The sequence below is a fragment of the Stegodyphus dumicola genome, chromosome 3 (genome assembly GCF_044657685.1).
Source record: "Stegodyphus dumicola isolate Sdum_Otavi_A_Nest chromosome 3, ASM4465768v1".
Classification (NCBI taxonomy): domain Eukaryota; kingdom Metazoa; phylum Arthropoda; class Arachnida; order Araneae; family Eresidae; genus Stegodyphus; species Stegodyphus dumicola.
Genome location: NC_140770.1, coordinates 67459243 through 67475563, shown reverse-complemented (window position 1 = coordinate 67475563; position 16321 = coordinate 67459243). Strand labels below are relative to the sequence as shown.

General features: G+C 34.1%; 1 protein-coding gene across 1 annotated transcript in view; it reads left to right on the top strand.

The window, feature by feature from the left end:
* LOC118184836 (guanine nucleotide-binding protein G(s) subunit alpha-like) overlaps positions 1–16321 on the top strand; it is an 85576-nt gene that overhangs the window by 35029 nt on the left and 34226 nt on the right. Inside the window, exon 5 of the mRNA XM_035354567.2 lies at positions 16130–16249. Within this exon, the coding sequence (XP_035210458.1) occupies positions 16130–16249 (120 nt within the window). The remainder of the gene's footprint in view (positions 1–16129; positions 16250–16321) is intronic.

Genomic DNA, 16321 nt, shown 5'->3' with positions numbered 1-16321 from the left:
CGAACTACCAGTGTTCAGCGACTTTACCGCTCGACCGCTGGTGGGTAATACAAGTTAAGACTGAAGTAATTTTGTAGTTAAATTCTCTGAACTTAAAGTTTCCTCCACTTCATCATGATTTTTTTCGCAACAATTTTTTGCCCTTCCTTTTGTAAGTTTCTTGAATTTAGTTCTTCTGTCAGCTTGTAAATTTTTTCTCATTGAAATCTTTTATTTCGTTTTTGGATATTTAATTATTTTTACTAAACTATGTAAGCCTCTGTTGTACATTTATAGTTCAAGAGGAGGTTTTACTATTCTTTCATAACTAATTAAAAAAGGAATATTATAACGTATTATCTAGAAACCATCGCTATTTGACTTTGGCTAATGAATGTATTTCTATTCTGATGTCAAACGGGCGTGGAGCGAAATAATAAAAAATACGTCAAATAATAACAAAATCCGAGAAAATCTATAGAGTCCGGGGCATATTCTAACACAAGATACTGCACTAAATTTCGGTCTTTCGCATAATTTGAGAGTTCTGGTCACAACTGTATACGGATTTGTCGAATTTAATTTCCTCAGCTCTGTTGAACTTCTTTTAAGCCTTTTGTCATCTCACCGCATATGTAAATCACTTGTTTGTTACCATGTGATTAGCCTTATAGAATCTCTTCAAAACAAAGCAGACACATGCTGGATTTCCTTTCCTGGGACATTGGTTGCTCCTGGGCTGCTCTTGGAAAAGTACAAACGTAATTTATTACGACTTCATAAAATAGTCCATTTAAAAGACATATATAGTTAGGTTAAAAAATACTCCACACTGGAGTTTTTGTAAAATTACTCTGAAAAGTTTACACCTAAATTAAACAAAACAAAGAGTCTGTGCCTTAGGCTTGCGGCAAGCATAAGATCTCTCTTAAGCATGCAAAAAGCCAGTTTCGTTAAGAATGACCCCTTTCACAAAAGAGTGCGATTTGCGGTTCTTCATTCCCAGGTGAATATTTTTACAACATCCTCAATCAACTTTGAGGAACCGCGCTTTTAGTAAGTAATGTGCGAAAACGCTTCTCAATTGATTTTCCCATGGAGTTCCCCTTTTGTAGAAAAGAAAGAGTGTAAAAGACAGCTGCCTCTTTGTAACAGCCTCAAGGTAGATATTTAAAAATCTTGTTTGCATACTAGGTTAATGATTTTGAACGACATTGTAATGGAAGAATTGTAATGTAAGTAGTCTATGCATTCTTATTATAGTTGGCGAAATTAACGTAGTAGTTTAGAATAAATCATATTCAGGAAAGGAAATTACAAATCAAACATTAACTAAGAATTTTTATTTCTAGGTACAATGTCAGACAAAAAAGATTTACAAATAAAGTCATAAATAAGCTGAACATTTTCGATAAAAATTACAGTTGAGTTTAAAATAGATTCCCTCGATCGAGATTTTTAATATTGAAACTCTATACCTGAGTTTACTGGTTAAAATGTTTACCCCCAAAATAGACAGAATACTAAAGAATCCTTTTGCTATGCTTAGTGACAAATTTAAGTTTCAAGACTCGGTTCTAAGAAAACTCAGTTTCTGAAGAAGTATTTAATATATATTACAAAGAAATAACTAATCACGCGTTTTAGAAACTAATGAAGCATCTAAGGACATGAGCACACATGTTTTTTTGCTTTATTTTAATGGGTAGGATGATCATTTATTCAGTTAGTCTTTTAATCAGACGAAATTGCCAAATTGGCAGCCACGGACGAATGTACGCGAATACTGTACATACCATGGCCGAAGTTTCACATGAAAACGATCATTAGGACTCTTTGATGAAGCAAAGTTCCCGGGATAACGACGACACTGGCATAGTTAAGGGCTATAATTACCTTCCCAAGACAGATATCGATTACGCAGTGGTACTTCTGAGCTAGCACAATTCCTGACGGGACATGGCCCATCCATGAGCCATTTATTTCTCTTCGGCTTTTGGAATAGTGCGCAGTGCATATGCGGTGAGGGGTTGGAGACCCTGCCCATTATATTTTTGACTGTCCAGAAACAAGTGCTCATCATCTCCACGTTTCATCAGATGAAAACAAACATCCATGGGCAAATAACATCTGCTGCAACACGTACACGCTCATATGTATCCAGAAATGCACTGAAACAGCTTTTGGAATCTCCAGTCGACTAAATATCTAAATGACATCCTGCCATACCTAAGGGCAGTAAAAAAATGTCATAAACTTGAAACACTCATAACATGCATATATTTCCAAGATATTAGTAAATCCGAAAAAAAAAAAAATTAAAATCGATGGCAGGTTTAAGCAGGCTGATAAGCACCATCTCCAAGTCGACCGGCTGCTCTGTCGGTGGAGTAAAGTAAAGCTGGTTTTTCAATTCATATGTAATTATCAACTGAACTTCATTTCAGAGCATCAAGGATTTAGTATTCCTACGAAAGGGCATCGAGTCCTGTTTAGACAAATACAATAATCACATAATACATACAAAAGTTTTTAACCAAAATAATAATAATAATAAATGTTATATCTTTGCAACTGCAGTAAGCAATGTCTAAAATGAATTACAGTTTGAACATTTCAGATTACAGTCTAAGACCTAGAAGAACTTGCCAATTATAAAAAAAAATAATAAATGAATAAATGAATAAAATAAGTAAATAAATAATAAAATAAAATATTTTTTAAATTAAAAAATATAAAAATCATGAGAGGAAAAAAATTGCTATCTGATCTTGGTGTGCAGATTTCAGTTTAGCAAGAACAAAATTCCAATCTAAGTGATTAAGATAAGTTTGCTAATTTAAATATAAGTTCCTCAGTAATTAAAGATCTAGAACGTAAAATCTTACTTTAAAATGTTAGACAAACCAAATGTTAGACAAAAAATTAATGCTCCGATATATCATCCTAAATTAACTTCACATGGAAATTTATACAACGCTTCAATAAGGAAAAGATTTAATTAATGCCACATGGAAATTTATACATCGGTTCAGTAAGGAAAATATTTAATTATTTAAGACATAGTTGCGCATGTATTTCAGCGTATTGTTTGGTTATGAGGCTTGCTACGAAAATTTCGCTCTTGTCACAATGCTTTGTAATATTTTGCCAAGACTCGAAATTTGCGAACTGGAAGCAATAAATGCTTCGAAGAAAGTGTCTTCGATGCATTACATTTTTATTAGTATTCAAAATTAAAGTATTTATTATAATAATTTTTAAAATATTCCATTTCATAATGGCGTTTTTAGTTGGTGCTTTAAATTTTTACTGTTTTATGTCTAGAACATTAATAATTAAGTTTACTAATAATGATTAATCAGTTTAAGCCTTCACATGGGGTTTAAAGTGAATAGAAATCAAAAGATTGTTTTTCTAAGTTATAATTTCACTTCCAGACGAATAAGAAAAGTATATTTGAATAAAAATTAGACACTTTGCTACAAGAACCATTCATTGGTTTTACAAGTCTTACATACTCGAAACCCAGAAGATAGTTAAGACCACTGAATATGGTGTGTTGAGACTTATCTCATTTCTCTGACAGTAATATCAGGACAAGCCCACGAAATTCATCGTAGCAAGGAGCCCAAGATTGCGCTTGTCGTTGGCAAGCGCCTTACAGGTGAAATTACGATTTCGCTCAGTTCTGCCCCTAATTTTGATGGATACCACAGCAGGGGAACGGGTACGAGAGTTTCTCACCTCTCTTCCCCTACCACCTATCCATGCCTTCTGCGGGATTCGAACCCAGGCTCTTCGGTACCGTAGTAGGCTCCTCTAACTACTATACCGTCTGGGCAGCAGATCACTGAATATTCGTAGTTCAACCTGGTTTCGAATCCAGGCAAATATGCTGGCTGCACTGACTGTTTTCGTTGTTTTCTCCACGTATAGTGTGAATACGTCAATTTTCCTTCGAAAGTCTTCCAAAAAGGTGGAAGGCATTACTACTTAACGCAGATAGTCGTCCTGTCCTTTGCCATTTTCAAGTAACATATAAAATAATTTTACATACTTCAAAATTCATAAATGTTTCGTTCTCGAAAATTTTTAAGATTTAGAATGATGTTCTATGCTTGATTAGGTGCTCAACATAAATATTTAAACATGTTGGTTCAGATATGAAGCATTATTTGCAGTGCATAATAGATAAATAAATCCATTAATTGTTTCATGAATTCCGCCTGGTAGTTCGGTCCGAGGTTCGAATCCCGCGAACGGGCTGGCTGCATGGGTGTTTTCGTGGTTTTCCCCATGTGTAACGTGTATACGAGCCAGTTTCCCTTAGAAAGTCCTTCACGAAGGCATTCCTCCCCTTAGGCAGATAGCCCTAGTGTGCTTTGCCATAATTAAATACACACACACCATGAATTCCGCGGTTCGCGCTCAAGGACAACCCAGTTGGAGCTAATTACTTTCTCGGAATAAGAAGAAACATGATATAGTATAACGTTGAACCGAATTTCGTTTCTTAAAAGTGAAGTTGCTTTAGTAAGTATTTAATACACGTTTTCGAAAGGAAAATGATTTGATTTGCGTTACGATAAACTAATAACGATCAACTAATAAAATAGTGGAAAATGTTACTAACCATAATTCTTCTCCTTTCTGAGTCATAATTAAAATACTCAATAAAAACTGATTAGTAAGCTATTAGATTTATAAGGATTGAGAGGGGATTTACTACCTAATTAACAGCTTTTATCAACCAGCGTTACTTTTACTACGTGGGCGAATTTTTGGCCTTTGCTGAAAGTAACTCTAGAAACAAAAAATAAACGCAGAAGGTAAATGTTAACTTTAAACGCAATTTCCTCGTGACTGATGAATTGAAGTTAAAATATAATACAACACAAATTTTAAGCTTTCTCAACTAAATTTGCTGGCTGGGAATTTATAATAAATTTACTAGCTACAATACCCGCGATCGTATTCAATGCTGCAATACCAATCGGACCGAATAATCTTTTAAAAACTAAACTGTATTAATGTTAGCACTTATCAAAACTGTGTGGAATGTCAGGTGCTCAGGAAACTTATGCTGATTAAGAATTTTTCCCTCAAATTAAACTACGCCGCTTTTCATGAAATCTGCAAAAACATTTCGACTGAAAGAATACGTCATGAAACGAGAAATAAAGAAAAGAATCAATTTATATCTTAAGAATTGATCAAAATTAAATAAAATTTTATAGATTTCTAAAAGAAATATACCAAAAAGTGCCCCAAATCAACATTTTTCTAAAAATCTAAACAATAGTAGTAAAAATCAAGGAAAAATCTATCCAAATAAGTTTAAGTATTTTTTTCACACTGTCACCATATGAAAAGTTCCAAATCTAATCCTTGTCATCCAATTGAAGAGAGGGAAATTTATAACTTAAATCAGAAAAAGTCTTGAAGCAGTAACAGCATGCATGGTAAGTCATACGTAAATATTCAGATGATAACACAGTTTGTACCTGATGTTGTATCTAGAAATCCTACAAATAACAAATAATTAATTTAACTCGTATAATTGCATTTTCTAAATGTATACTACTTGAGTCCTATCCTCTAAATCTGTTTCATTTCATGCTCGGTTATTTAAGGTAACTACAACTGTTTAACTAAAATATGAAATACAATCATAACCTCATACACATACTTCAATATCTACAATTATCTCAGCTTAAATTTATAAGAAATCAAAGAAATTAACAGCTTATTAAGCTGAAAAAGAACTAATAGAACGGACCATAACATGAAGAAAAATAGCAGTCCAAATGCATCTTTTTCGTTTTCCCACGGCACTGCCCAAAATAAATAGAAATATGCATGTGGTGATTAAAATCTTTCAATGCTTATTTTGTGCTTTGATCGAAATGCACTATTTTTATTGCTTTATCATAGCTTGAATCTGCATGAAACGGTATGTAGTGCAGTCGCAGAAAATTTTCATTACGTTGTGGTTTGCTGACTATTACTAAAGCGTTTGAATCACGAACGTTTTAAAAGTATAGAAAAGAGAAAAAGTATGAGAAAATGCTGTTATGAATTTTGTATTTAATTAGGTTATTTTTAGTAGAATTATAATTAAAAGAGCGTGAGCAGTGCAGAGCGTGACAAATTTTAAGAGAAAGCTACGACTGAAAAGTAACGATACAAGAGCGCGTGCATTTAACATTGAATAAAAGTTTATCTTTGTAATTGATATTTAATTTGAATAAATGTAATTGACTACTATGTTAGCTGTAACAGTAATTCTACTGTTTTTGCTTTCTAGAAATTGCTAGAATTGTCTCAAGAGGCCCATTTAAAATGCTTTAAAAAGCCAGAGCTAGACATCTCAGCTCAGTTTGCTTTGATAGCTGTTGTTATTCGCTATAATCAACAATTGTTGATTGTAGCGAATTCGCGGTGAGATCGGATTATCTTTCTTCGCGCTTTGGATTGCGTTCTGTTTAATGTTTTAGTAGTTTAAAATATAGCTACTGATTATATTGCGTGATATTGTTCGAATATCTTTGAGGAAAAATCCAGCGTTTTGTTATATTTCTTGTGATAAGAATAAATTTTATTAACTTTTTATCATACTTGTGCATTCAATCTATTACGGACCCGTACGCCAGCTACAATACATTCTCTTTAAATGAAAGATCTAGAGTATTTTTATAATGAGTTAAATTTTATATTTAACAAAATTAATTTATGAAATAAACTTTAATACATTTATGGTATATGGTTTATGAATACTGTGTAATATATAGAGGGTGGTATTATCCGCAGTTTGCTTAATACCAGTACCCGCGGATAATGTTAACCAGCTTACAAGCTCACATACTTATCATAACAACTTTTTTAAAGTGGAAAGATAAAAAGAGAGAAAGAAAAGGAAAAGACAGCTTAAAATAGCTTAACAAAGATTATACACCAACAGAACTTGATTGTTATCAATCTGACTTAATATTTCGATGCAGATTTTCACGTTACACAACGACTTTTTTCATATCTCAGGCTTCAAATTCAATAAGCTGTCGTTCTTTGAGAGCAGATTAAAATATATTTAATTCGTTTTCCGTACATTAGATAAGGAAACAATACACTTTCAAGCTGATGCCTCAGCAGATGCTTCTGGTTCCTTCTTCATTTCATAATAGCTTGATAAACATCTCATCATAGATTATATTTGTCCTATCCACACCACAGATATAAAAGATCTCCTGTTCTTATGGTTTGTATGCACGCAATAAAAGCAAAACATTTTTGCAATACGCATGTTTATCTTTCCCAGACTTCATTTCTAAAATTAGAAAAACAAAAACATTTTCGTGACCAAACGAAAACCGCCCAGTATTTTTGGACTAACAGGTAGATAAAATTCTTGAAAGAATCACGTCTTGACATGAGGGTATTATTTCTCCACTGTTCACGTTTTTTCCCGAGTATTCTGCTCTTCCAAAATACAGAGAAATGTACGTTCAATATCTTGTACAAACGCTTAATATTAACAACTAACTAAAATGTTGCAATAACAACAGATTTTTCTGTTACTATCGCAATTCAATTATGCAAGAATGTACTAAAGTTAGTGTTATTTGGGGTTTCTGTGTCCTTCGGCTGGGATTCCGATTTTACTCAAGCACTCATGTTGCCATTGCCGTAAGACACTGACTCATTTCGCCATCTAATTAACACAGATGGTAAGTGCTACGCTATATAGCTCCCGTATCTTTGAAAGCGGTGTTGCCAATTCAGAATTTTTGATGCTAGATCTAACATCTTCTTTAGATGCACTTAACAGGAAAATTAAGAAAACTGAACTTTTAAAAAATAACTTAGCACTTTTTATGAATTACAGTTATTTTATATTCAATACGTAATTTTTTTTCTTAAATAGATATTTTGCAGCTGTTCAGTGAAATTTCATTCTTTTTATATTCTTTAAGCCTATTTTTGTAAGAATACTCAATTCCCCAACTGGTTATATGCTTTTTACATAGCTGTTGCTCTCTCAAGGGATCGCCATGTTAATGAACACGGGTGTTCTGATACCGGAGTTAATGTTTATGACATACTCTGAAATCCATCATACATACAGACATACTGAAATACATCACCTCACGTGGATGGATTTCTGGTTCTGACGTTATCTGAAATCTAAGGTGTACACATCAGATCTATGAGATTTGTCAAAATTGAAAGATGACATACAATTTGGAATTATAAAGATTCCTCCTGCGATATTAGATCGTCATTGTTGTCTACAATCTCCCGCATGCAATGCGTTATCATCTGTGAAGGTGGGCACGTTAAAAACTTGTAATTCCAATAAAAGTTTTTTTTTTTTTTTCACTCTCCTGTCCGTAGATGAAATTGCTTCTACTCCCAGGTCTCCGTATAGAATGCTGAATTCAATGAACCATGGCGCATTTACTATGATTCTTAGGCATTTATTAGGAAAAGACTGAAGTTGTAAGTTGTAAGTTTCTTTTAAGTTGTTTCGGAGTACTGCAAAATACTCCAAGCTGGAGCAGCATACAAAAAGATAGATACGAAAGATGATGATAGCTTTGTATGTTAGCAGTTTAGAATGATTGACTAGCAACGAGTTTCTTCCTTAATTGAGATTCGTCTTGCTCAGCACATAATTTCATTAGACATTGTGAAATGCAGCTGACTAGTTAGAAGATGTGCCAGATAATCTGAGGTAATTCCATCAGTTTCTTTCGCAAAATCACTCTTCATATTTTTAAACACTGGAGAAAACCGCAGTTCTGAATTAACGACAATGGGATTTTTTATGTCGTTTGGGGAATAGTTCATGCCAGTGACACCCATACAAGGTCCGATGTGCCTTCTTTTATTTTTTAACCTCGGCCCACCAGCGGCTGAGCGGTAAAGTCGCTGAACACTGGTAGTTCGGTCCGAGGTTCGAATCCCGCGAACGGGCTGGCTGCATGGGCGTTTTCGTGGTTTTCCCCATGTGTAACGTGTATACGAACCAGTTACCCTTAGACAGTCCTCCACGAAGGCATCCCTCCCTTTAGGCAGATAGCCCTCGAGGCTTTGCCATAATCACACATACACATATTTTTTAACCCTTTGGATAATTTCCAGATGCTGTTGTCTTTTTGTCGCTAGTGAACTGCCTAAATCGTTGCATGCATTTCGTCTATGCTTGTGGCACTGTTCTTTAATATGCCTTTACAGAGAGCTTTATAATCTTTAATGTTCAGGCAATCTACTGGCAATCTAGCATTTACAGATTCTATTTTTACGCTTCATTAATTACAGAACAGAATCAGGAGTAAAGTTTTCAATGATGTGGTAGTATTACAAATGCGTTTAATCACTGAATTTGTAAAGCCTCTGATTGCTGCATAAACTGGACTGTGGTGAGTCTGAATCGAGCAGTAATGTTACTTTTAAAGAGATCACTTAATTTGTCCCAGTTGGTTCTAGTGATCGTATTATCCTTATAGTCGTAAAATTATAGAGAGCCAAAAATGCAGGATGATGGTCCGGCAAGAGTTCATTTTTAATCTTAGGCTGAAGTTCTTGATGAAGATTATTTAGAACAATTGTGTCTACTATAACTGATTATGATTGAAAATGTACGAGTCCTAGTAGTTTGGGGAGTCTTATCCTGTTACTGACAGACCGTTGTTTGTTAATAATTATTTATTAGTAGTTATCAAGTTATTATAGTTTATTAATAGTTATCAAGGGTGCCACCTTTAGATTTCCTCTTCTGCTACTCATACTAATGGTTTATCATTTAAGTCGTCTGACAGGTACATTTGAATTGATGAGAATATCCAGATCTTGGGTACTGGTTCTTTTATTGAAAAGACTGTAGGCTGCAATAAAAAATCACACTCTGCATCTGTCCATTTTCTATAGATATTGCCGAATCTTCTCTAGTGCTGAGATTGGGGAGCTAATGAAGTGAAAATTTAGTGCAGGATTTAGTGAAGTACTGGATTTGACGTAGATCAAGGTTCCGCTTCCTCTGTTATGAGACCTGTTTCACTAAAAAAGAAAATGTTCAGCCATATTCAAAAAGTGTCTGACTTCAGAGATCTGCCGCTTAAAGATCACTTAAGGGCCATTCACACTGGGGCTTTTCTGAGGCAACGGAGTCGGTTCCATGTGACGACTAGCTTTGTAATACCTGGAATTCAGATTTTTCGATTCACTCTGCTACAAACTAATTTTCGAGCACCGTCGGCTGTTGCAGGGATAAATGAGGGCGTTACTATAGGGCAAGGATCGTGTGCCAGGGATATTTTTCCTTTCTGGAGCTCAATAGTTACATGCGAGTCTTCAGATCGATAATACAAATACAGTATAATGAATAAAATGTTTTAAAAAATCTGAAAGCTTTCAGATTTTACATTACGCTCAAAGGGGCGTTTTTTTAACGTTTTCTGTGTTACCTTTATTTGTTAAATATCATGTTCTTCGCACTTAAGCTATAAAGTTCAATTCAAGAGCAATCTCGCAAAACTATTTCAAAATGAGCATATCTTTAGAATTTCCGATATACACTCTCACGCGCTGGAGGTAAAAATGTTTTTTCCACCCTACATTGTTGCCGTTGCTCGCTTTGAAAACTTTGAGTTTCTTAATCAAAAATTCGTTAAAGTATTACAAAATATGAAATCGATAATAAAACAGGTTCAAAATTCCAAATTTGGCCTTCCAGATGCCCATATTCGGAAGAGGATTACGTTATTCAAAATTTGATGGCTCTAGGTACCGTTGTTTTATAACAACACCAGACACATTTATGCAGATTCTTCATTATTTAATTTTTTTAAATATACCACAGGGCGATAATATTTGGTGGCAACAATTTGAAAAGTGATACGGACATTTACAGTGAATCGACGAAAAATGCCAAAACGAAATTAATAGCCCTTCTGAGCTAACGCTCCTTTGGTCTAATAATATAAAACTTGGCCAGGAACCAAATAGAGCTCATGAAACCGGGTGTAGAAGCTTCAAAAAAAATTTTTTTTAATCTGTGTGTATTTTCTACTCCAGTATATTTACATACAAGGTAGAAAATTATAAATATATTAGGCTAAAGGTGAAAATTATTGGTATACGTACCAAACACTGTGTGCCAAATGGCCCAGCAAGGGGCGGAGCGGTAAGATCAGTGAACATTGGTAATTCGCCATATATGAAAATCCCGGCGAACAGGTTAGAGGCAGGGCATTTTTCGTGGTTTCCCTCATGTGCAACCTAAATATGAACCAATATCTCTTAAAAGTCCTCCATGTAGGCTTCCATTCCCTTTGGCAGATGGCCTTCATTTTCTTTTCCGTAATCCACTCCATTGTATACGAAAAATTTTTTCATGCAAGACACAGCCTAAAGTTTCTTTACATCCAATTACTAAGGATAAGATGCATTTAATTTTATTTAATATAGAAAGAAGTAACACATAGTAATGTGAAAAAGTGATATTAAGAAAGACTGTTTCAGAAGTTTTTTCACCTTTAAAAATGTTGGTACAGCGGACCCTTGTAAAGTACTGGCAACTTAGATATTCCCTGGAGATGATAAGCTCAGACAGGCAGCAAAAGTCAAAAATTTAAATTACCCGTACGTACTGCACATATTACATATGTGAAGTATTCTATTTACACTGACTTAAATTTTGATTGTGGCAAAATTTAAGGGTACGAAAGGTATAACGACGACGCTTTTATGCATTGCAAAGCTAAGAAAGTGCAAGCACATGTTATGAATTTAAATTCACTTGTTTTTTATGTCTTATTACGTTCTTTGAGTTTAATAGTAAATGATTCAATGTCAAGTAACATAGAATAAATTCGACGATATACTGGTGTAGTATAGCAATTGCACTATTTCTCTTTGTATTAAAACATGTATGGAATGTTTTGAATAAGATTTCAAAACACTTTTAATATTAATAAGACTTTAGATACAGGCCGAGAATCACATTTTGAAGCAATGTGAAAGATCAGCTGTGCACGCACAGATTTCTTGAGCTTAAGGAAGAAGGTTCATAGAGCAACTGAGGCATATAATATCTTTGACAGAACCCAATTTGGGTCTTGCAAAGGCCATAGCACAGTACATCGTTTGTTTATTATGGACGATAAAACTGCGGATGCCTTCATTAAAAAGATGTCAGTAGCGGCATGTTATGTGGATTTCGAAAAAGCATTTGACTGCGTCTGCATCAAGGGTTAATTTTGAAAGTCATAACATTCGTTTCCCTCCCAAGCTTGCTAAAATAATCTGTTCATATTTAATACATAGAACGTTTCAAATTCGCACTGGCGACCCACTCTCAGCTAGAAAACGAATTTCAGCCGGAGTTACTCAAGGTTCTGATCTAAGCCCAATTTTGTTTAATTTGTTTATCAATGAGCTGCTATATCATTTTGTATGCTAAATATGCTGACGATACAGCAATTTTAAGTGCTTCATATAAACCAAATTATGCAATGGATAATCCCAACTTAGGATTAACTATATGTATCACCGGTGCGCAGGGTAGAGTATCAGTATCAACCGAATGAAAGGCAGTATTATTATCTTCAGAAGTCATAACAAGAATGCTAGGCTATTAAATCATATTTTCGTCAGTAGTACTCAACTTCCAACTGTCCCTTCAACAAAATAATTAGGAGCCGTTTCGGATAGCAAATTGATCTTCATGAAACACGTTGAATATGCTCATTAAAGCTAACTCCGCTTACATGTTGTTCTGCATACAACCTGCTTGGTAGGAAATCAAAACATAGCATCGAGAGTGAAAGAATTCTCTGTCTCCTTGATAAGGTATAAGGTCAATACTTACCAATTCGAGCTATCGTTCTCTAAATCTAACGGAAAAAATTCTATCATTTCTTTCTATTCTTCACCGTGTCACCAGCTCGACAACATAATTTTGCACTCAATTAGTGCGGCGCTTTGGGCATTATTTAATATTTTCCACTATTTCTTTCGGGGAATATCTCCAGAGATTCATATAAAAACCCGCAGGTAGTTATAGGCTTGAAAATGTTCCAAATGCAGGGGACACCTTTTAACAACTGCTGTCAACCATCTCGCTGCTATTTCTCCGAGCAACTGAGTTCTATTTGAATCAGACTTAGCTTGCTAGTAGTAATTGCCGGGTGTTTCTGAGGGTTTTGGACAAAATCTATAGGCCATTTTGCCTTGTAATTTAATATTTAAATTTTAATTTAATATTTGCTCTGTTTTTCGCAAATTGTAGCAATTTATTTTCTGTTATTACACACGTTGTGTAACCTTTAAGCTAATGATTAAATAAAAAAAAAAAAGTTTATTTTTACCATTCTTTTGAGTCGGAGTTCTTTTACTTAGAGTTCAGGACGAGATGGTAAGTCATCTGTCTGTCTTTCAAGACAATTTAGAGTAATCCATTTCTTTTACACATAATTTCAAGTACTATTTAGAGTAATCCGAATCCGTACGAAAAAAGGCCCACAAATTTTGAACGGAAGCTGAAGGTTGCTTTATTATCCAAATGTACTTAAATTATGAATATATTTATTATATTATTCTTTTGTTTGTTATTTTACATATTATCCCAAGTGAAACTCTTGAAAAACTGGAAATTTAAATTATTTTGGAAAAATTTGGAAAAAAAATTATGTAGGTAAAAGAAATTCAGAACAAAATTCAAATATTTTATCAATTCCAGGGAGAAAAGAAACTAAAACAACTATTTATATTTTCTCTGATATCAAAAATGAATCTTTAAACCGAGTGGCTGTATATGACAGCTAAAGCCAATTATATTTATGGGCTGATAAAAATTCCTCAAGAATAGAAGAATAGAAAGATTCTGCATAAAAGCTTTGTCATTAGTTTTTGATTTTATTCATTTTCGCCTGACATGTGAAACTGCTGTAATAATAATTCCTAAAATTTCGGTTATGCCTGAGGAAGGCGTTTTGGTTCCGTACACCTGAAAAGGTTGCTAACTCCTGTGATGGGCGATGAGACATTCAATTATCATCACATGAATCCAGTGGCGTAGCCAGAGGTTTTGCAGCTTACAATGCACACCAAAAAATTGTCAAGTACCACATGGCAGACACTGAACTAAATGAATAGATCTAGATTTAGATTCTAGATTTATTCTTTAAACAAATATTAATTCCAACATTCTAAAGTGTTATTTTGCGTGTTTTTCTGTCAAGAAAATCGTCGGTTATTACTAAAAGTTTGATTACTCCAATTGCTGTTTTGTAAATATTACATTAAATATTTAAATTGCTAAGGTGTAAAATATGATTTTTAAATCAGATCTTCTTCTTAATTAATTTAAACGTAGGGAAATTCCCCTCACAGCAAGTATAAAAAGTTATAGGAGCATATATACATACAGCAATTGGGAGAAAAATTCACAGCATTATTATACTATTTGGAATTGCGTTCTGGCAATAGTTAGGCAATAGTTCTGGCAATAATTGCGTTCTTTCTGTTGCGTCTTTTCAAGCAGTATCGTATGTAGAACTTTGAAGTATTTCTCTCTCAATGAGGAATTATCCTCATTTATTCATAATTGGCATTCTTAGTTTTCATTCAAAGTTTCGACGAAGTTATGAAGGCATAGCAAAACATAGAACTGTTAAAATCTCACTGTAATTTCTTTGGATATTCTGGCAATATAAAATTCCTTAATTCAGTTTCTTAAGACTGCTCAGCATTTCTTGATTTTTAACCTCACCAATGATCGAGTGGCTGAGTCAAAGCCGGGCAAGTTGTTTTTCGTGGTTTGCGCTACGTGTAACATTGGTTTAGTTCGACCACCTCATCCACGACCATGGGCGCAAATACGCATGCGCCATTCTGACCGAATTATTCTCAAAATAGAGTGGAAGGATGGGAGACTTTCTTTCCTTCCGTTCTCTCTTTCCGGAGAGAGAAGACTTTCATGTGGCCTTTCACATCGCAGCAAGTAATAACCCCCTTTTGGATGAATCTATGTGTTTTGGCAAAATACCACCCAGGGTTGCGGTTGAGACGGTCGACCTATATCTAGCATTGTCTTCATGAATGTTTGATGCGAATATGAGCTAGTGTACTTTTTGTAACATGAATATGAGAAAGTTCTGTTTCTAAACCTTTTGCGGAGAGCTTAAATTCTCAATGAAAGCATCCTCCCTGCTTAAGCAAGCAAATAACTATTGTAAGCTTTGCTATGCTACAATAGATTACAAACCTTCTTTCTGCTGCAACGTTCCATATTACTAACACTTATACAATTATATTTCATTTGAAAAATGTTGCTCCCAAGGGGTGCCGCGTGGGCTGGCTCCCATCCTATAGCACTGCAGGAATCGTCAGACTACATTTCATGCTCTTAACACATAATCTTTAATAAAGTTATTACACTTATCTCACGCTGTAACATTTAGTTAATAATATAATATAAGCTTTCAGTAAAAGTTAAAGCAATTTTTAAAGCCTCCCGCGATCGTTTCAGCGAATCAGGTGTGTTCAAGTATATCTGAGTTCATTCAAACTATGGGAAATTTCTTAAAGAGAGATGGCGAACTGTATATGTTAGTAATACAAATTGGACCCTGAGTAGAGGTGATATTATACTAATATCAGACTGAGAAGGGGGTTAAGTCTATTTTTCAATAGCGGCTGTATCAATACCTCTTGACTGATCTATTTATTTTGCCCGATAAATGGCACTACATTCGTGTTCACTTTGCTCCGCTCCATGCTTCGGCATAGAAGCGATCGTTGCTCCTGTCATTTTTCAAAAATTTATATACTCCTGAAGAAAGACCTGTGTCTGATCGTTCTCGAAATCAATATATTCAAAATCTACACCAAAATAAGTTTGCTTAATTTGCCTAATTTTAGATTTCGTTTGATTATTTTTGACTAAAAGATTTTATTTTTTATTTTAAGTCGTCATTTATTTATTAGCAATTATTTTTAGAATTTAATATTTTTAGAAAATGGAAAAAAGAAATATGCAAATTAAATAAAGGACTTAAAAAGCTATTATAATTAGAATTTTAACTTGGGTTGTCATATATGAATAATATTATCTACTAATCATGTGGATATTCTTTCATTTATTCAGGAACTGACTGGCAATATGATGAATTTGAAGCCTCCAGAATATCTCGATAATGAAAAGAATATGGCGAGTTTGCAATACGTGAATGCTATTAGTCTCATTGACGATTATCACTTTCCACAGGTATGAGGAGTTAACTTAGATTAATTTTCTATTATTATTATTATTACTGTTAATATTTTACCATTTTTCTGT